Raw genomic sequence first — 18,659 nt, 5'->3', positions numbered from 1 at the left:
ATAGAGAGGTTAGCGTTCTATTGGTTCGGGCGCCATATCTCTACAGCGCATGACTAGAGCAAGCCGTGCGGCATTCATTAGCATCGCATAGACAGCGTGTGCCGTCGCCCACTCCTGCTCGAGGGTTCTTCCGATGCATATAATCATACACGCTAATCGTCGCAAGCAAACAGCAGCCAGCCAGACAAGAGGCGGAATACGAACAAGACGGCTACGGCCGCCTCTGCAACGCCCAGCAGCGGATAGCAAGTCCACATATCCGCTGCACAACCTGCGTCGTCCCCCGCTGATCCTCCGCCTCAATAAACTTCCTCGCCACCTCCAGCTTCTCCAGTTCCTCTGCGTTGGAATCCGACACCGCAAGCTGCTGGCGCGGGTGGAAGTCGGGATGTCTGCCGCCAAAGTGGCGAGCGACGGCGATGGAGTAGAGCACGTCTCTGTTCTCCATCATGCCGAGGATGGCGCGCATACCCACGAATGCGTCGTCGATGGATTGGTGGATGTTGGGATCGGAAGCGTCGTCATCGTGAAGGGAAGTCAAGGTGGCGAGGTGGTGCCAGAATTGGTCTTCGTTGTATTTGAGGGGATCCTTCTCGTCGGATCGCGGGGGCGGAGGGATTCTATTGGGGGGCAGATAGTGGCCGGTGAGCAACGCTTCCACGGTATCTATCCTTTGGAGAAGGTCTGGTGCGGGTTGGCGGGCATTATTTTCTGTAGTCGAGACGTTGCTGGAGAGTGGTTGGTGAGGCATGATGGCCAATTGCCACACCAAGCGTGCCTCTAGTGCTTGGATGGCGGGGACGGCAGAAGGGTCGTGGGACTGGAATTGCTCCATGCAGTGTGTGATGAGGCCACGTAGTGAGGCATCCTGCTGGACATTGGCAAGGCCGTGAGATGAATACCAGTGAGTCTCGAAGAGCTTGTCGAGGCCTTGGGCGAAGTGAAGTCGGAAGAGGTCGTCAATTTCGTGCGCCGGGATTGCTGGATTGGGAGGGAATCCGGGTTGAGGCTGATGTTGGGGCGGAAGGTGATCCAGGGAGATTAGGTGGTCGATGGGAATCGGCATGACTTGTGGGTGTCAGTACAAGGCATTCGATCATTCCGCGCGGTCAAGGACAAGCACTAACCCATTCTCGCCGGCAACAGCGCGGTTGAATGCAGAGGGTGAGCAGATGTGAAGAGGAGAGGGGAGTCGGTGGCCGTCAAAGCCGGGTCTAACGAGGAGGTGTCGAGACTCGCACCGAAGCCGGGGTATGCGGGCGGCGCGTTATAGGCGGTCGGGGTGGTGGGTGAGGCAAGGGAAGAGGTGTTCGACGGCGGCGCGGGCTGAATGGCAGGATGGGCGGAGTGTGGCTTGAAGATGGGATCGTAGCCCAGACAGTCCCGGCCGCTCTTGTCGCAATTCCGACACGTGGGGTGACTTTCATCACACTATGATGCGATACGTCAGCCTTGTCATCCGCGCCGAGTCAGCAGAATGCAGCGGTGCGCGATGAAGTCGTGGGCATCCAGTTGGGGGTGATTTAGGCTCTTCGCTTGTTACCGCCATCCCGGCCGGGCGCCGCGCTGCTTCCTTAAGCGAAAGGATGCATGAGGTGGGATTTGGAGCGTCGATGTGCCAGCTCGTCCTCTCTGCTTCACAACACCCTCCCACTCACCTTGATTCTCCGCTTGCGACACGTCAAGCACCCCGTCTTGGTGCGCCGCTTGACGTCCTTGTTCTGCCTGGGCCCCATCACCATCGTTGTCGGCGTCGCCACCGGCGGGGACGGCGCGGGGTAGTGCATCAGAGTGTCCGTTGCTTCGGGATTGGGTGGCATCGAGGCGGGGTGCAGGAGGGCGCTGGGGTGGTAGAAGTGGGCGGGAGGCGGATATGGTTGCGACAGCGGCGGCAGAGGAGAGAGGTGGTGGAGCGGAATGAAGGGGACTTGTTGCTGTGGCGGACCGCGAGCATGCACATCCGTCAGCGCAGCATACTGCGCCTGCTGCGACGGGGACTGCATGGCGGGCGGGTGTGTGGAGAGGAGGAGGAGGAGAAGGGGGGGAATCGGGGAATGCAAGTCAAGTGAATGAATATTGCAATCGCCCAAGGGGCTCGGGGGATTGTTTGCGTTGTGCAACGAGGGCGAGTCACCGGCGCGCTCAGGCAGGCGCGACCATCTCACCCTCAGCTGGGAAGCTGCACCCCGACCTCGCTCACAGTAGGTAGAAACCTTGTTCATCCGCTAGCAGCCCTCAACATTGAATTGCCTTTATCATCGCCAATGAGCATCGTCGACACTTGTCCGCCCTACGACAGGGTGCTGCAGGTGGAATCCATCGCATTCCACTTCTACTCCGGGACTGCATCAACCCCACGTGGCACACCGCCTGCGTGCTCTTAACATGCTATTCCTGGCATTCATGTCATACACACCCCGTCTCTCTCCGCGGAGAGCCGAGGCCGTCTACCTTCCCACCATCTACTCAATATCATGGCGCCAGCGCTAGAAATGCCCTCCACGTGCTTCACACATGCACCATCTACTCCTCAATCGTCTTGACACACTCCCACCCTCCCTTCAGCTTCTCCTTCCACAGACTGACACGGTTGTCCCCGCCCGACACCGCGAGCACATTGCCCGCCATGCTCCAACTGACCCTCCACACCACCACTTCAAAGTCCAGCGTCTCACAGTGCCATGCCTTGGCATCGCCCACCTCCCCATTCGCCGGCAAGGTGTAGATGCGCACGGTATGGTCCTGACTCGCCGACGCAATGTAACTCTTCGACAGCGGCGTCGGCGACCACGCCACATCTCGCACCCAGTCCGTGTGTCCGGTCAACGTGCAAATGTTGTCATACGACCCCGTTGCCGCATTGAAGTTCCAAATCTTGACCAAGTTATCACTGCCACCGGTCACGAATCTTCGCACCGCCCCAGGCTGCTGTCCCGGCGCCTGTGCCCCCATCAATGCCCCCGGCGCTCTCGCCGGCGCCCAGCTCACCGCGTTCGCCCCCAGTGCTCCATGTGCCTGGAAGATGACGTGGTTGAACGTATTGTTTTCAAACGTGAGCACGCTGACGTTCCCGTCGGAGCTCGCGGCGGCCAAGTGGCACCCAATCTCCGCCGGCGACCAGGCGATCAGGTTCACCGACGCCGTGTGCAGTGTAAACTCGTAGATGCGTTGCCATTGCGCGTTTTGCTCGCGCCAGATGAGGATGCGGCCGTCGTAGGAGGAGGAGGCTAGGATCGTGCCGTACTTGGGGTGCGCCCACGACACGCACCATACTGCGCCTTCGTGACTGTCATGCTTTGTTAATCACCTTGCACTACTGATAAGCTGCTCCGCCCGCATCCATACCCTTTCAATGTTTCTGTTAACCGGTGTTGATCGCCCTCAATCTCGAAGATTTTGATTGTTTTGTCGGATGAGCAGGTCGCTAGCCGGCGTCCATAGTAATCGAGGACGGCGTCGTGGATCATGTCATCGTGACCCGATTGTGATATTATTTGTGCCATGGTTGGAGGGTGTGAAGAGGTGGAAGTGTTGCATGCCTGGACTCAGATGTGTCTGGGGGTGTTGAAAAGTGTCCTAACATGGAGTGACAAAAGTCGTAGTGCCCGGGATCAGCACTTGTTTCGCTGGCCTAAAGAACCTCGGCGTGGAGCGTGATGAGCTCGTGTGATGCCATGTGAGACCGAGGATTCCTCCCTTTCCTTCTACATCCCACCTTCACTGTGCATTTCTCTGGCGCTTGCATCCTCTCATCAGCATCCTCCCATATGGCGGACGCGCTTTGCGGACCGTCCAATCCGCTGCAGCAACTCAAGCAGCAGACTCAGTTTGACCGCACCCTCCAACAAGACCGTCTCGCCTCCCGACATCAGCCAGGTCAAGGCTTCCGCTCGCGCGACCCCAATGTCGGCCTCTTAGACCCCGAGTTCGAGGCCTTCCAGGCCGGCCACCCCATCCCCGATCTTCCTCAATTCCAACAGCGACGGCCGGACTTTGCCGCGCCTTCGCAGGGTCCGTCATGGGCCGGCGATTTCCAGCGCATGCACATCTCGCATCCTCCTCCTCCCTCCTTCCATCAATCTCCTGTCGTTCAATCGAAGCCGGCGACGCCGAATTGGGCACAAGGATTCCAAGAGCACATCGGACAAAATGCCCCGCGCACACAACTCTCTGCCCATTCGCCACAGGCGTTTCAGCACATGGCTCGATATGGGATGAACAACTTTCAAAGCAACTTCTCTCAACCAGCTTTTGCACCAGAGACGACCTCAAAAGGCAAGGCGCCGATGGTGGAACAGTTTGATGAGGCCGCCTTCGAGAGAGCATTCGACCAAGCCAGCCTGGACATGGTCCCCGAGACTGCCACTGCCACCGAGGAGATGGAGAGAACTGCTTATGAAACAGGCGCGTCGACTGGGAATGTGGACTTAGACTATGATACCCTGATGGAATCCATTAATGGGCAGGCTACATCTGCAACGGATCAAACTCGACTTCAGCCCGAGATTGATGCCCAGGCGCTCGAAGATGCTGTTCGCATGAATCCCTTCGAACCGCTCGGCGACGTCTTGGTGATGGAGCAAGTCTCCAATGCAGAGCAGCAAGAACAACTGGATCCCAAACCAAACGATGACGATGCTCTGGCCGCCACGGCCCGAGAACTACTGGAGAAGGTGCAACACAACCAGAGCGACAAGTTCAAAAACAGCCAATTCCTGAACCTCATGCGCAAGCTGCGCGATCGCGAGATGAAGGTCGAAGGCGACCACATGGTCGAAACTGTGCGTGCCCCCCTCAAATCACCACCCAGCCCTCCACTCGATTCCGCCTATGCCTCCGGCCCCGTCACCCCTCCTCCTCCCGCCAACATTACCCTCACCCGCAAAATATCCCGCCCCTTTCCCGAGTTTGACACCCACCTCGAACCCGGGGATCACGCGTTCGATCACTGGGAATCTCCGTACCGTTGAAGTACAGGATCGACCCCAAAGCAAGCCCTCCAAGCTGACTCTTGTGAGTAATGTAGGCGACCCCGGCCACCACCACCGCCACTTCCTCGACAACTACCAACACAGCTCAGCAGCAAGTCCCACGCTTCGATAACAGCGAGCAGACGCCCTCCCCTTTAGGCCCTATAAACTCAACGCTTGTCGATACCCGGCCGCCGGGCTATGACGCGCGCGAGAGCGGCATACCTACCGTCGAGCAAGACCACGACGCTGGCCGCATCAGGCCGGAGGACGGGCAAGCGGTGGTGGACTACCTGAATCAGAGGAACGCGAGTCCGGATGATATAGGTACGTTCGACTTCACTTCCGCCGAGGATGTTATCGGGGAGGCGCCTGCTCGCAAGCCCGCATCGTACCCTTGGTCGTACCCCCGGACGCAGCAGTGAGTTGGGGAGATGTGCTGTATCGTTTGGCGACGAATATCTACATCAATACACCGCATTTTCTTCCGTCTTCGACGACTTGCAAGCTCCCCATGCTGAGTCTCGCCGATGTCAGCACGAGCAGAGCAACGACATCACCACCCCTCCTTCCAGTCTGGCTCAAATACCGCCAACAACTTCTGCTTCCCCACTCAGCGCCCGTGGCACACGCAATCTCCGCCCTCCTATTCCACTTGACCAAGCGGTCTTCATAGCTTGTTGAGTCCTGCGACTGACGGGTGTGTGCGTGGCGCAGATTCCGAGTTCATGATGACGAGTCCGTTCCTGCTGCCGACTGGTCACCGAGTCTGAGATGGCAAAGCAGCGTGGCAGTTGCGTTTCGATGTCGAAGGGGGCGCTTCATCTGTGCCTCCATGAAGGCTCAGGTCGAGGCGCTCGCTACGGCGAGATTGCGCGTGGGTTGGACGAGCCAGAGAAGGCCGGAGACTGCATGGCCTGGCTAGAACTTGATGTCTTCCTGGCCCGAGGAATGTTCAGAACGTGTGAGGCAGCCTCTCATGCTTTCGCGGGATTGTCGGGTCTCTGAACCCTTGGAAATACTGTACAGTATTTCGATTAGCTCGTTGTAAGATGAAGTGAGAGCTGCCGTGGCGGCTGTACCTTTCGTCTGAAGTCGTTCAAGTCGTCCGCTGTTCCTTTGCTCTCTGCGGTGCCGTTTTGCGCTGTAGATCTTGTCGTTTGGTATGCGGATAATCGGTCGTGATCGATGACACTGTCTTGTAGACGGCGATAGGTGAGCAGGCGTCGAGACCCTAGACGGGGCGTGTAAGCAGGCAGACCAAGCACAAAATCCATGGAAACTCATAGCCACCGACATTTACTAAACTGCTGCGTGCACTCGCCCACAAGCTCCAGAGCCGGGTGCAAGGGAACAGCATACTCCTCTCCGCCCTCCTCCTCTCCTTCATCCTCCGCCGTAGCCCCCGCCACCGGCATCCACATACACAGCCGTCCCCCATCGACCAGCGCTCCGGCAGCAAAAGCCAACACATCGTCCAGCATGCGCACGAAGCTGTACGGCTTTTTCGGCGGCACGTACGACTGCGAGAGGTGCGCCGGCGTGCCATCGGAGAGGTACACGACTTCCTGCAGCGCGGCGCGCGTGCTGCCCAGCACTTTCAGCCCTTCGCGCACGCCGTACGGCGGATCGCAGATGATGGCGTCGAGAAGACGGCCGCCGCCGCGTCCGGCGGCTCTCACGGGCGTATTGGTTAGATCTGCGACGAAGCCGCCGAGGTAGAGGGGTGAGGTGCCGTACTGGGTGAAATTGGCGTGCACGTTCCTGCCGTCGGGTTTGCCGCGGATGCTGCGGCCGTCGAGGTCGCTGCCGAAGACGCTGGCGCCAAAGTGCGCGCATGCGAGCGGGAAGGAGCCGGTGCCCATGAAGGGGTCGTAGACGAGCTTGCCGGGCGCCGCGAGGGTGAGGTTGGCGGTCACGAGCGACAGCTCGGCGTCCATGGAGGTGGTGGCGATGTAGCGGCGTTTCTTCAGGCTGTACTTTGTGACTGCTTTGCGCCCGCTCTCGGCGACGCGGCGCCCATGGTACACGCGCTTGGGGACAGTGGTGTTGAGGGTGTAGTCTTCGAAGACGGTGAATTGGTTGTCGGGGTTGTGCATTCGGATTGCGCCCTGGAAGGCGGTGTAGCTGAAGGATTCGATGATGGCGCGCTGCGAGGCTTGCGAGTGGCTGCCGTGGAAGGCGTCGATTTCGAAGCGGAAGGTGGAGTGGAGGTATTGGGGCCAGAGGTGTTGCGTGCGGTGTCGGACGTCGGCGTGCAGGGTTGGGTAGTCTGTGCCTATTCCCCATAGCTCGTGGATGGCGAGTGACAAGATTGAGCGGGAGATGAGGGATTTGGCAGCTCCCTCGGGATCTTCTGTGTTTATGAAGCGAATGATGGCAAAGGGAGACTGGACCAGAAAGTGTGAGCGTATGTCTGATGCGAGAAGAGAGGGTCGGAGGCGAAGGCGAAGGGTGAGGGAAAGATCCAAAGGCACTTACGAAGCCGCAATGACCCGTATTGAAGACCTCACCCTTCGCCTGTCCAAGTCACCGTACGTACTTCATTGGAATAGAACAGCCATTCGAATTGAAGCTGATGCAGCTCCGCCAACGCTTCGATCTCGAGCTGGCGAAAGCTCTCGTGCATCTGGATGAAGCGGATTAGGTAGTCCATGGTGATGTCGACACCAGAACATGCCCCTGGACGAGCCTTTAAGACGGCAGGATGGTCAGACAGAAGAAGTGAGCCGGAGCATACTAGCTAGTGTGTGGAAGGGCATGATGCGACATGCGTGTTGCGATTGGGAAACCGGTCAACCGGTGTTGCAGAATTGGTCGCCGAAGGGTGAAGGTGTGGATGTCTTGGCGGAGGGAAGCGTGAAAGCCGTCAAGCCGTCTTCACAACCGCACCGACTACCTATACTTTCGAAGCACATCAACCCCGGAACTTCTGCGACTGCCCGCCCAGTGCGAGTGGGAGATCAGATCGATGCGCTGGCCGAAATAAGAGCGTCGACCTCCCAAACCACTTATTACCGAAGGCGTCACCGTGGCGGGGGAGTTGGGATGTATAACTTTTTGAGTCGCGAGAGGATTGACAATGGAGATGAAAGGGCGTCTAGACTTGGAGTGCGTGCTACAAGGACAACTTGGTCCTCCTTGCCACAATGTTTGTCCTGGCGTGCGGCACGCGCAGCCCCAGACATCCAAGGTTCTAACTACTGCAACCGGAGTGTGATATGGGGCGTGGTGGTGACCATGAAAGTTGCGTCCACTTCGATTTCTGCGAACTGAAACACGGCAGGTTGGCCATGTCTATCGACGGCTACCGCACCCTCGAAGGTTCCGTTACTGCGTTCGATCCCTACTTGGAAGTGTTGACCACGGAGGACGGGTCTGACGGCGGCCGTCGTGGGGTCCAACCAGTGCACATAGAGGCCTGAGAGAGAGTCAGTCGCGGGCTTCACAAACAGTATCGGCCGTATCATTGATCTTGGTCCGGAGATGGACGTACCTGCACCCTGATTCAAATTTGCTGGTGCTACGGGTGGACCTGTCCACAACCTTTGAGGACTAATTCTCGGAGGCAACTGATTGTTGGCATCAGGCACCGCTCCAGGAGCCAGCAGGACCGCACGGAGCGGACCGGCTGGAGCAGCTCCGACATTGAATTGAAGTCCTCCAACATCAACAACAGCCGGTGCAGCCATGATAGCTTTGCTGGTGCAGATTGAGTATTGCAGATATGCTTTGTGGAGGCCGCAGACCTTCAAAGATGCTCGGGTCGGAAAGATGATGTCTTTGTTGATGCGGATCAAGAACCAGGAGGAAAAGGAGAGGCCGTCTTATATCTTCGATATGTCTGCGGCATGACAGGACGCGATACGAACGGACTGACCGAGAGTGATAGTCGTTATGCATGAGGCTGCAGCTCCTTCCTAAACGGGAAAGGCTGGAGGACTTGCCAAGATGTTGGGCAGCCTTGCATTTCGTCCTTCGAAGACTGCTGCGTGGTGTAGACAAACCGATGCAGCAGTCGCTACGCACCTGGCAGGCGTTTTCGTGGAGTCAGCCTGGTCACCTGTTAACGCATCTGCCACCATGTGTAGTGCACAACCAAATGGCCTGGTGGACACGAGCGGACCGGAGAGCGCCACGAAGACATTCGGTGACATGAAGTCCATTGTACATCATGATGGCCTGATCAATGTGATAAAAGCGGATGGCGTGACCAAAACATCAAGTCGCCCGATCCTCGCATATATCCAGGCTCTGTTGAAGAGAATATTGGGAGTCTGCAGATACGAGCTGCAAGCCACTTGGAGTGGTGTAGTCGTGCTCTATGCAACCAATTTCACTGTATCTCAGTATCAAATACATGTATGAATACGAGGTACTGCTTTGTCGTGCGTTAAGCCATGCTCCTTTCTGGACGAGGGGCATAATCTGGCCATGACCATGGACTCGACTTGAGCTGTGTAGATGGCGAGATCTTTTGCAAAGCGGAATGTGCGAGCGAGAGGCCTCGCTATTCCTGGAAGTCATCCCCATCAAGGCAATGCAGAACTGTTGGATCAGCCTGCCGGTTAAATGTTCGAGGAGTCTGAGCATAGTTGGGGGTCAGCAGCACGACAATGTCGGATCGCGGCTGCAGCAATCTAGATGTTTGCCCACCCTGCGTCCAAAGCTTGCCCTCTTTAAAACTCTCGGCATTGTTTGGGTCTTTGGTTTCAAGTCCCATGTCGATAACTATAGCGTTTCCTGGTCTTCAATCAAGCACGACGTGAAAGAGATAGGCGGAAGAACCGTGAAAGACTTAAGAAGTCTCTGCAAAAGCAGCAACTCGACAACTTCAATTCAGCAACCGACTCAGCATCGCCAAGTCAGCTTATTCCTTTAAGCCGCATTACAAATCCAAAAGAAATGCCTGTGGGGAGACGAGACGGAATTGTCCATGTAATAGGGCGTGAAAGATGACCAGGAGTGGCCTTTGATCACTCAAAATGCAAGTGACGCCAATCTCCCCAGTATTTCCCCAATTCCTTTTCCTCTACACACCATTCACCTGCCATGCTGCCCGCAAAACACGTCGTCTTTGACGTAGAAGGCACGCTGGTGGGCTACGAAAAGTTCTATGCAGCCATTGACGAGCGGCTGGGGAATAAGCTACGTGAGTATGGCGTCTCGCCGCATGTGTTCGGATACTTGTGGTCGGTCGTCACCCATCCGCCGCCATGCAGCTGCCCATCTGACCAGCCTTCCTCGCAGGATAGAAGTCAGCGAGCGCGAGTACACGTACCTGTCCATGTCCGGCGGCTACACACCTTACGACAAATGCATCAAACATTTGTTCTGGAGGGTCCTGTGGAAAGTTGGTGTTCCGAACCCGCACGATTTTGCAACGGCAGAGGATCTCGATTTCATCTTGCACGGCTTTTCGGATATGGAGATGAGGCCTGGTGTAAGAAATGGTGTGTGGACATGTAAGGACTCGCGCTGATGACGATGATCTGCCAGGCCAGAGAATGCATCGACACCTTACGGCGAAATGGCTTCACCGTCTGGGCGTTTACAATGGCCGATTACTCTCGCATCTACTCGTACTTCCACAAAGCTGGCATTGACCTGCCAGAAGAGAACATGATGTCTTGCGACTCGACATCGATTGGGAAGCCGGCATCGGCGGCGTATGCTCCTCTACTCGAAAAGTTGAGCGCTCAAGGCGAGAAGCCGTGGTTTGCAGCAGCGCATGCGTGGGACGTTTCGGCCGCAAAGAGGCAGGGGTGAGATGCACAGCTCGCTAACCCGCAGACACCCACCTGACACGGCTGATGTTGATTAGGTTTCGTGCTGCCTACTGCACTGTCTTCGAGCACGAGCCCGTGACGGAGATTTTTGGCGGAATGGATTGCGTTGCCGATTCCCTGCCCGAAATGGCTCAGAGCATCGTCAGGTGTAGCGACCAGCTTCACTGAAACACATTCGCATAGCTCTGTGTAAACGTACAAGGTCTACTGAACATGACGTGGTCACTGTTCAGACATCACCCGATCTCCGGACGTCGAGCAAGCCGACCGGCGCCTTCACCTCTGCGCACACAGCAGCGGAATGGAAGACGACTTTCCTTCGGTGTGATTTCAGCGAGCTTCAGGCACCTGAAGGAGGCGACACGACACTGCCGCCGGTTTGAGGCTGGATCCGTCTCCATGCATTGGCCTTGTGTTTGTACCTGCAGCCGCGCGTCAGGACCATAAAAGTGGACACTACCGGACATAAAGATACGGTGCTCGCCCGCAGTCGTTCGATCCGCCGCGCCGTCGCCTCGAGGCAGTCCTCACACCAGCGTCGCGCCGCTTCATCTCCGTAGCTCTCGAAAAAGTACATGGCGCCAGAAACGTGGGCCTGCATCATTATTGCCGCGGTCAGGGATCGCTGGCTGTAGCAGTGGACTAGCCGGCAGAGCTCCCACGCCTTCCACGCGGCTCGCTGCTCGATGTCCGCTTTCGAGCTTCCAAATCTATTAGGTGATAGCTGATCGCGATCCTCTCCACAGCAGATAACCTGGAGCAGAGCAGTGTCCGCCAGCAGGCCAGAAATGCGTAGGAGGGTGGCCGGGAACGCATATTCTGGTCCAATGAATTGATGATGCTCGCGCACCTGGTCGTTTCGGGGACTGCAAAGAAAGCGATGCTCTTCAATGTTCATGTCGAATTCTTCCAGCTCCTCATTGGTGATCTTTGGGCCTTGCGTCTTTTCGCCCTCTAGTATGGCCGGGGTAAGGCATCTCACCTGAAGATCATCGTATCGCTTGCACATCGCTTCCAAGTCCTCAAGGAAAGCCGGTGGCAATGCATCTAAGCTTCGGGCTTGGCAATATGCATCGGCAGTCTCCAAGAGTCGAGGTAGTGGAGCGATAAAGTCGCGCTGAAGATTCCGGTCGTTCGGCGCCGGGGTCTGAGCGTCGTGCGCCGAGGGGTGTGATGATTTGACGAACCCAGTCGCTCTGTGGACAGCGACTTCGTCTTGTAACCACACCCGCGGCGCCCGCTTCCATGTCGGACTTTTGTAGAGGATGTCTTTTCGGCGTGCCAGCGACATGGGGTACGAATAGATTTGCACCAGGCGGCGTGTCACGGCATCGAGACGCGTCCTGTCATCAAGGAACGACGGGCCGCGGGTTGCAATGAAGTGTATTCCACCTTCGAGATGGATTGTCGTGGAGTCGCCATTGAGCTGAGCCATTATGCTCGTTAGTATGATGGTCATGACAATGTCTCGAGCGCTCTGTGAATTCGGCTTGTTCACATGGCTATTCACGGAATGGTGCAGCATGCCGAACAAGGTGCTGCGCGATGCGCACGCAGCGTGAAGTGCCCACGTGCTCCCCTCCACGCGCGCAAAGTTGGTGACGCAAAGAGCATCGATGGCCTGATTAAGCAACGGGCTTGAGACGTCCATGTCGGCACAGAGATGTGGGAGCGACAAGCCGCGCACATGTCCCGCCTCAGGGCTTACAGGCATGCCCTTTGGGAAACGATCCTCGAGCAAGTGGGCGAGTAGCTGCATGCGATTTGCGTATCTCTGGGCGACGGCGCTCAGTGATGGCGGCTCGTGCGTCTCTTCGGGGAGCGAAAGTTCCCAACTGGCATACCCGCTGCATTCCAAGCCGTTCTTCAAACATCGCTGGCAGGATGGCCGCTCCCCCCCACATTTGAGCTTGCGGGCCCTGCATGTCTTGCAGTAGTTGTAGCTGGGTTTTACAGCAACGACCCTTTTCCGCCTGCTCTTTTGACCAGCATTCGTCGAAGGGCCGGTCGCCATGGCTGGCGGTCGTTTTGTCTTGTGGATGACTGTGCATGCCGTGTGCATCGATTTCAGAGGTCAACGAAACGGTGTGCTTATATAAATGGTTACTCAATTTGCCGGCGGGGAGTGCCATCGCTGCCATATCTTACAAATGATTAGTAAACTTCGCGCGGGGCTGAGTCGAAAGCCTTGTCGGCATCGATCTTCGATCCGTCTTCTTCGTAGGATCTGGCTTGTGTACGGTGATTTGGTCGAGAAATCTCACATCAGCCCCTCCTTTTTCCACCCATCGAATCCGTTGACGCTGTTGTGCGGTATAAGTCCCATTCGAGGCATTTGGTAATCGCTGCCGGCGTTCAGGAGCCGATAGAGGTCGGACAATACATGTAGTCATGCCTATAATTCATGAGATTGGAAGGTGCACTTCCTGTTCGACTCATGAGTCTACGCATACACAATGTTGAACGTATGTTCGCGGTAGAAACTGCCAACTGCCGACTGGAAACATGAGGTTGGAAGTCGAATTATTAGTAAAGGCTCAGGCTGTTCCTGGTTTAGCGCCCGTCCTGGCTTCCGCGCACAGACGTCACAAATATCACCTCACCTCGGGCATCTCAACTTCGACATCGAATTGCCACTTTGCAACCTCAAATCGCAACTTGGCCCAACATGGCGACTACGGTGGACAAGATCAAGGACATCGAGGCCGAGATGGCCCGGACGCAGAAGAACAAGGCCACCAGCTTCCATCTGGGCCTGTTGAAGGCCAAGCTGGCAAAGCTAAAACGAGAACTCCTCACGCCGCAGGGCGGTGGCGGAGGCGGCGGCGTTGGCTTCGATGTTGCCCGCACGGGAGTGGCGTCGGTGGGCTTCATCGGCTTCCCCTCCGTGGGCAAGAGTACGCTGATGTCGCGCCTCACCGGTCAGCACTCCGAGGCCGCGGCGTACGAATTCACCACCTTGACCACCGTTCCCGGCCAGGTGCTGTACAACGGCGCCAAGATCCAGATGCTCGACTTACCGGGTATCATCCAAGGCGCGAAGGATGGCAAGGGTCGTGGACGACAGGTCATTGCCGTGGCCAAGACTTGCCATCTCATCTTCATCGTGCTCGACGTCAACAAGCCTCTAACGGACAAGCGCGTCATCGAGACCGAGCTGGAGGGCTTCGGCATCCGCATCAACAAGGAGCCACCCAACATCAAAATCACCAAAAAGGACAAGGGCGGCATCTCCATCACCAGCACCGTCAACCTCACACACATCGACAACGACGAAATCAAGGCCGTCATGAACGAATACCGCATGGCCAACTGCGACATCGCCATCCGCTGCGACGCCACCATCGACGATCTCATCGATGTCATCGAGGCCAAAGCCCGCTCATACATCCCCGTCATCTACGCCTTGAACAAGATCGATGCCATTTCCATTGAAGAACTGGATCTCCTCTACCGCATTCCCAACGCGTGTCCAATCAGCTCCGAGCACGGATGGAACGTCGACGAGCTGATGGAGCTCATGTGGGACAAGCTCAATCTGCGACGAGTCTACACCAAACCCAAGGGCCAGCTGCCAGACTACTCCGCGCCCGTCGTGCTGCGCAGTACGGCGTGCTCGGTAGAAGACTTCTGCAATGCTATCCACAAGACCATCGTGGAGCAGTTCCGCATCGCCATCGTCTACGGTCGCAGCGTGAAGCATCAGCCGCAACGAGTCGGTCTGACCCACCAGCTTGAAGATGAAGACATTATCACTATTGTCAAGAAATGAGTGGCATGGGCAAGCGTTGCCTAAGCGGTGCAGCGGATAGATGTTCTGATGGTTCTCGATGCTTGCATTGCAACCCCCGCCCGTTGCCGTGGGAAATGAGCTTTGCAGGAAGCATGGCCACGCCCTAAACGGCCACGCCCAGGGCAGGCCCTGCATGGGAGGCCTGCTTCTGACGAGAACGACTGTTCTCCGGCATGACGACTACCCATGATGGACGACAAGAAGAACGGCGGCGGATGTCTCAACGACTACACATCGACCGAGGCGAGGGCAGGTGTGATCGGACGCCACGCTCAAGCTGTTGCTTTTGGTCAGGACGAGCAGCAAGGCGACTTGCCTCTGCCACAGCAGGGGCCGCAATACCCGCAGTGCCGTTGAGGGGACGAATCAGGGCGATATAGACGACGTAGTCGATGAATCTGAACTATCTCCAAGTGCTCACCGCTTCACTACAGCCTACCCTTCATCCCTTCCGCCGCCCTTCCGCCGGCGGTGTGGCAAAGCCATACCTTGACATCGCTCATGGACTCGACAAATGTGCATGGAGGCGGAATGTGTTTGACTGATTTGGTCACTAATCTCGAAGTTCAAAAGCCACGCCGTCGCCTCCGGGGTATCATCCGCCTGAACGCCGCCTGAATGCCCGTACGCCAACCGCCCGCTGCCATTGCGATAGACGATGAAAAATCAGACTTACCCGATGCTTGCCTCCACTTTCTCATTGCTCAGCCACCAAGTCGATTCGGCCAGCATTCCTCGGTCCCTTGCATGCGCCGGCTCGCTTGCATCAATCCCCCTCGCTCCGACTATTCTTCCTCCCCCCACTGCTGAACACCCGATTCTTCCACGCGGCAATCTTGTTGCTCGCGCTGCTGCTCGTTCTATCCCGCTTGTCGCCGCTGCCCTTCTTACTCGCCTCGCTCTCATCCGACTTGCGCTTATTATTCGACTCCTCGCTGCAACGCTGCGGGCTGATATGAAGCGCCTCCTCGCCGAAATGGCGGCGCACAAACTCCTCGTCGCCTAGAATCGCATCGATCTCGGCCTTGGTGATTGTGCCGCTGTTCGATGCAGTGGTGTATGGTAACGCAGGGCCAGGGATCTCGGGACGCTCGGAGAGCTTCGCGTTGCCTCCAGCAGGGACATAACGTTGCTTGTTTGCTGGTTTGGGACTGATGAAGTCGAGGCCGGGAAGCTCGGGCTGGGGCTTGTGTTTGAGGGAGCCCAAAGTGCTCAATGTGGGAAGTGCGTCGGTGGTGGCGGCATGGGTTACGATATTGAGATGTGGGCGGGAGAGCAGCGGGCTGGGCTCCGAGTCGTGATGTCCGTGCTCCAGAGTGGATGGGTGACGGGAGAGAAGACTGGTATACTGGTTGGCTGGATCGTGCGGGCCGGGATGCGTGTCCTTGTGATGGCTGAAGACGCTCTGGCCTGCATCACGTCCGTATGGATCCGCGTGGGTATAGCTCTGCGTGAACATGGATTGACTGTGAGACGCTGGGATCTCGGGATACGTGACTTGTCCTCCCTGCGCGAACGTCGGCGCGTCAAATGAAGTGCTTGAAGGTGGCGTCAGTGCAAACTGTTGTGGATAGCTCGGCTGCGCTTGATGGAGGCTGGTAACAGCTGACGAGGTAGAGATTGGCGCTGGGACCGGTTTGCGGCTAGGCATGGCAAGACTGCTTTTCACCGATTGCAGCGCCGCCTGCGAGTCCGAGTATGTTGTCTCTTGCTGATGCATCTTGGGATAGCGCTGTGGCGAGTAGCTCCTGTAAAAGTCCAGAGGATAGGGGTCTTTGGGACCACGAGTTGCAGGTGTTGAGTTAGGCACGTACGCGAGGTCGCTGTCGTTCGTGCCACTGCGATCGCGAAGCTTCCGGGCCACACGGACCTCCTGTACGTTGTTTGCATCGTGAATGTTGCGAACGGCTTTGACATTCACCACGCTCGGGTTGGCCATGGCGGCGATCTGCATCTGAGCCAAAGTATTGGTCGCAGCCCCGAGAAACTGGTTCGGCACATTGTGCTCGGCCTTCACGTACTTGGCGTGAATGTCCTTCTTCTTCAGTTCTTGCTCGCGGACCAGATGGTAGACCTGAGCGCGGCTGTTCAAACACGTGCATTGGTCGGCGTCTTTGTCGCACTTGATCTTGCACACACACGTGCGGTGGCATGGGCAGAAGCTGGCACTTGGGAGTGGAGAGCCAGCTGCAATAGCCGCTTCAACATCGCGCGCATGCAGCTCGGCGCGGTAAGCCGTGAGCATGGACTCATCCTCGAAATTCTCTTGACATGCGCGGTTGATGGCGGGCATGTGGTTTTCCCAGAGCATTTCGTTGATCTGCTCCGGAAGCATGCCACACACGTCGACCAGGCCCGGCACGATTGGAGGCGGCCACAAGAGTTGCTCCTCATGGTCGTCATCGTCTGCATTGTCTTTCATTGTATAGTCTTCTTTGGACGCTCTGTTGCTGCCGACTTTGGCCGCGCCTTCACGCAGGTTCTTCATGCGGACAGCATCATCAAGAGTGGCGACAAGGCGATTGTCCATGAGAGCGTACCATGCCGTCTCGAGCATGACAGCGAAGTCGACTGCGGTGAAGGGAGCATTAGAGTCGCCGTCGGGGCCATGAGCGTGCAGCACGGGATTGTCAATCTCGCAAGCGAAACCGAAGCGTCTCTCCAGATCATCGCGCAAAGAGCGGATCTCGGCAACGAGCGCATAAAAGAGGCTGTCCCAGTAGCCGAGCGGCAGCATGGAAGTGGTGCATAGCTTCGGCAGTTCGCAAGTCTTGCCTGGCGTTGCAGATCTGCAGGAGGCAGTGCTGTGGTCGGAGGCTGTGCTCACGATGGAGTTCTGGCGGGAGTGGGTCTTTGTCATGGGTTGAGGGGCTGTCTGGCGGTGCATCGCGCAGATGAAGTAGGCGAGCGAATTGCGACCGTCGCACACATTGGCGTGGTAGTAGGGAATGAGCTTCTCTTGGTTGTAGATCATGAGACTGCGTTGGTCAGCGCTGATGACCGGAGGTTGTGGAAGGTCGTTAGGGGACTCACGCAAGACTTTTGATGAGGTGCATGACCTTGATCTGTGGGAAGGGAGTAATGACTGCTCGACATTAGCACGCGACCGTGTCGATAGGCATTGGCGTCGGACTGACATTGTTTGCTGCTCTCGAAGCGAACGTGCTCTGGCTTCATGGAGTAGTCCAATCCGGTGAGAACGATGGAGTTCATCCTCGGAATGGTCTTCAGGTCCATAGGCCCCCGCGACGGGGCGAATTGCCGGATCATTGATCTCCACGGGTGGTGGGCGATGTTATCGTCGGATCGAATGGATGCTTGTGTGGGACGGTACTTGGTCTGAGAAGGTTTGGCAATCAAGGGGCGGGTGTTGTTGGTGTCTGTTGCAGAAAGGGAGCTTGAGTGGAAGAGTTCGACTTGCAAGAGCACAATAGAAAACTTCTCATTGAGGAGCAGACGAAAGTCGGTGGCTGGATCTCGACTTGCTCAATGAAGTGAACAATCTTTGCGGCAGCCTTATTGTTGTGCAGTTGCGGATACGGCACGAGTTCACCTGAAAGTTGGCACGCAGATTCCAACAGGGATGGCGACCTCTCGTGGAGAATCTCAGAACGATTAGAAGGTTGTGCGGCAAGCAATGGTATGTTTGTTGTCATCTCCGACCTCATTGCGCGGGCGTTGTTGACCACGAATTTTGGCTTCGATGACGTGAGGGCTGCAGCAACCTCGTTAGCATGCGGCATACTGGAGCAATCAATCTCTCTTATATCGTGGAATCTCATCTGATTGTCGCTGATGTCATCCGGTTACACTGCGCGCAATACCGGCAGAATCTTCCACAGCTGTCGGATCCAAATGCACATTGGACGGTGACTCGACGGAGAGCGCCATGTGATTACAATCGCTGCTCGTCCAGGCCATCCAGACGTCTGGGGACTGCGAAGCTCTGTCCGATGCATGGCTACGGGGTCCCAAGTCATGATCGATTAGTGAGCACTGCGGGAGAAATCTACGATACGATGCGGGTGTATATTCGTCTTTCAAATCATGCCAGACAAGATCGAAGCATCCAATGCGCACTGATGGAGGAGTATTTGAGAGGAAAAG

At 56.8% G+C, this 18,659-nt stretch overlaps 8 protein-coding genes across 8 annotated transcripts; 3 read left to right on the top strand and 5 right to left on the bottom strand.

The window, feature by feature from the left end:
- Window positions 1–211: 211 nt before the first annotated feature.
- BDY17DRAFT_321537 (uncharacterized protein) lies at window positions 212–2,003 on the bottom strand (the record flags this gene model as incomplete). The annotated part of the gene is made up of 3 exons (XM_033736641.1): window positions 212–1,068; window positions 1,128–1,431; window positions 1,659–2,003. The coding sequence occupies 3 exons, from the start codon at window positions 2,001–2,003 to the stop codon at window positions 212–214; spliced, it is 1,506 nt and encodes a 501-aa protein (XP_033593340.1).
- A 520-nt stretch (window positions 2,004–2,523) lies between these two features.
- BDY17DRAFT_315423 (protein transporter SEC13) lies at window positions 2,524–3,503 on the bottom strand (the record flags this gene model as incomplete). The annotated part of the gene is made up of 2 exons (XM_033735906.1): window positions 2,524–3,286; window positions 3,346–3,503. The coding sequence occupies 2 exons, from the start codon at window positions 3,501–3,503 to the stop codon at window positions 2,524–2,526; spliced, it is 921 nt and encodes a 306-aa protein (XP_033593339.1).
- A 264-nt stretch (window positions 3,504–3,767) lies between these two features.
- On the top strand, window positions 3,768–5,395 carry BDY17DRAFT_321535 (uncharacterized protein; the record flags this gene model as incomplete). The annotated part of the gene is made up of 2 exons (XM_033736640.1): window positions 3,768–4,781; window positions 5,027–5,395. The coding sequence occupies 2 exons, from the start codon at window positions 3,768–3,770 to the stop codon at window positions 5,393–5,395; spliced, it is 1,383 nt and encodes a 460-aa protein (XP_033593338.1).
- Window positions 5,396–5,925: 530 nt separating this feature from the next.
- Window positions 5,926–7,626, bottom strand: BDY17DRAFT_315422 (uncharacterized protein; the record flags this gene model as incomplete). The annotated part of the gene is made up of 4 exons (XM_033735905.1): window positions 5,926–5,991; window positions 6,053–6,204; window positions 6,268–7,360; window positions 7,513–7,626. The coding sequence occupies 4 exons, from the start codon at window positions 7,624–7,626 to the stop codon at window positions 5,926–5,928; spliced, it is 1,425 nt and encodes a 474-aa protein (XP_033593337.1).
- A 2,285-nt stretch (window positions 7,627–9,911) lies between these two features.
- Window positions 9,912–11,013, top strand: BDY17DRAFT_85649 (haloacid dehalogenase-like hydrolase). The gene is made up of 4 exons (XM_033738780.1): window positions 9,912–10,162; window positions 10,221–10,413; window positions 10,470–10,735; window positions 10,795–11,013. Exons 1-4 carry the CDS (start codon window positions 10,023–10,025, stop codon window positions 10,925–10,927), a joined length of 732 nt encoding a protein of 243 aa, XP_033593336.1. The 5' UTR covers window positions 9,912–10,022; the 3' UTR covers window positions 10,928–11,013.
- Window positions 10,946–12,854, bottom strand: BDY17DRAFT_85560 (uncharacterized protein). The gene has a single exon (XM_033738779.1). It carries the CDS (start codon window positions 12,819–12,821, stop codon window positions 11,100–11,102), a length of 1,722 nt encoding a protein of 573 aa, XP_033593335.1. The 5' UTR covers window positions 12,822–12,854; the 3' UTR covers window positions 10,946–11,099.
- A 510-nt stretch (window positions 12,855–13,364) lies between these two features.
- BDY17DRAFT_85416 (P-loop containing nucleoside triphosphate hydrolase protein) lies at window positions 13,365–14,628 on the top strand. The gene has a single exon (XM_033738778.1). The coding sequence runs from the start codon at window positions 13,428–13,430 to the stop codon at window positions 14,529–14,531; it is 1,104 nt and encodes a 367-aa protein (XP_033593334.1). The 5' UTR covers window positions 13,365–13,427; the 3' UTR covers window positions 14,532–14,628.
- A 690-nt stretch (window positions 14,629–15,318) lies between these two features.
- BDY17DRAFT_321529 (uncharacterized protein) lies at window positions 15,319–17,822 on the bottom strand (the record flags this gene model as incomplete). The annotated part of the gene is made up of 3 exons (XM_033736639.1): window positions 15,319–17,530; window positions 17,586–17,637; window positions 17,690–17,822. The coding sequence occupies 3 exons, from the start codon at window positions 17,820–17,822 to the stop codon at window positions 15,319–15,321; spliced, it is 2,397 nt and encodes a 798-aa protein (XP_033593333.1).
- Window positions 17,823–18,659: the final 837 nt, after the last annotated feature.

The sequence above is a fragment of the Neohortaea acidophila genome (assembly GCF_010093505.1).
Source record: "Neohortaea acidophila strain CBS 113389 unplaced genomic scaffold BDY17scaffold_2, whole genome shotgun sequence".
NCBI classification, from domain to species: domain Eukaryota; kingdom Fungi; phylum Ascomycota; class Dothideomycetes; order Mycosphaerellales; family Teratosphaeriaceae; genus Neohortaea; species Neohortaea acidophila.
This window is presented reverse-complemented; position numbering and strand designations above follow the sequence as displayed.

Excerpts from the sequence above, each read along its gene's own strand:
- BDY17DRAFT_85560 (XM_033738779.1), bottom strand. The coding sequence starts at position 12,821 with ATGCACACGGCATGCACAGTCATCCACAAGACAAAACGACCGCCAGCC.
- BDY17DRAFT_85649 (XM_033738780.1), top strand. The coding sequence starts at position 10,023 with ATGCTGCCCGCAAAACACGTCGTCTTTGACGTAGAAGGCACGCTGGTG. Across the intron at positions 10,163-10,220 it reads CATGTGTTCGGATACTTGTG|GATAGAAGTCAGCGAGCGCG; the intron begins GTCGGTCGTCAC and ends CCTTCCTCGCAG. Across the intron at positions 10,414-10,469 it reads ATATGGAGATGAGGCCTGGT|GCCAGAGAATGCATCGACAC; the intron begins GTAAGAAATGGT and ends ATGATCTGCCAG.
- BDY17DRAFT_85416 (XM_033738778.1), top strand. The coding sequence starts at position 13,428 with ATGGCGACTACGGTGGACAAGATCAAGGACATCGAGGCCGAGATGGCC.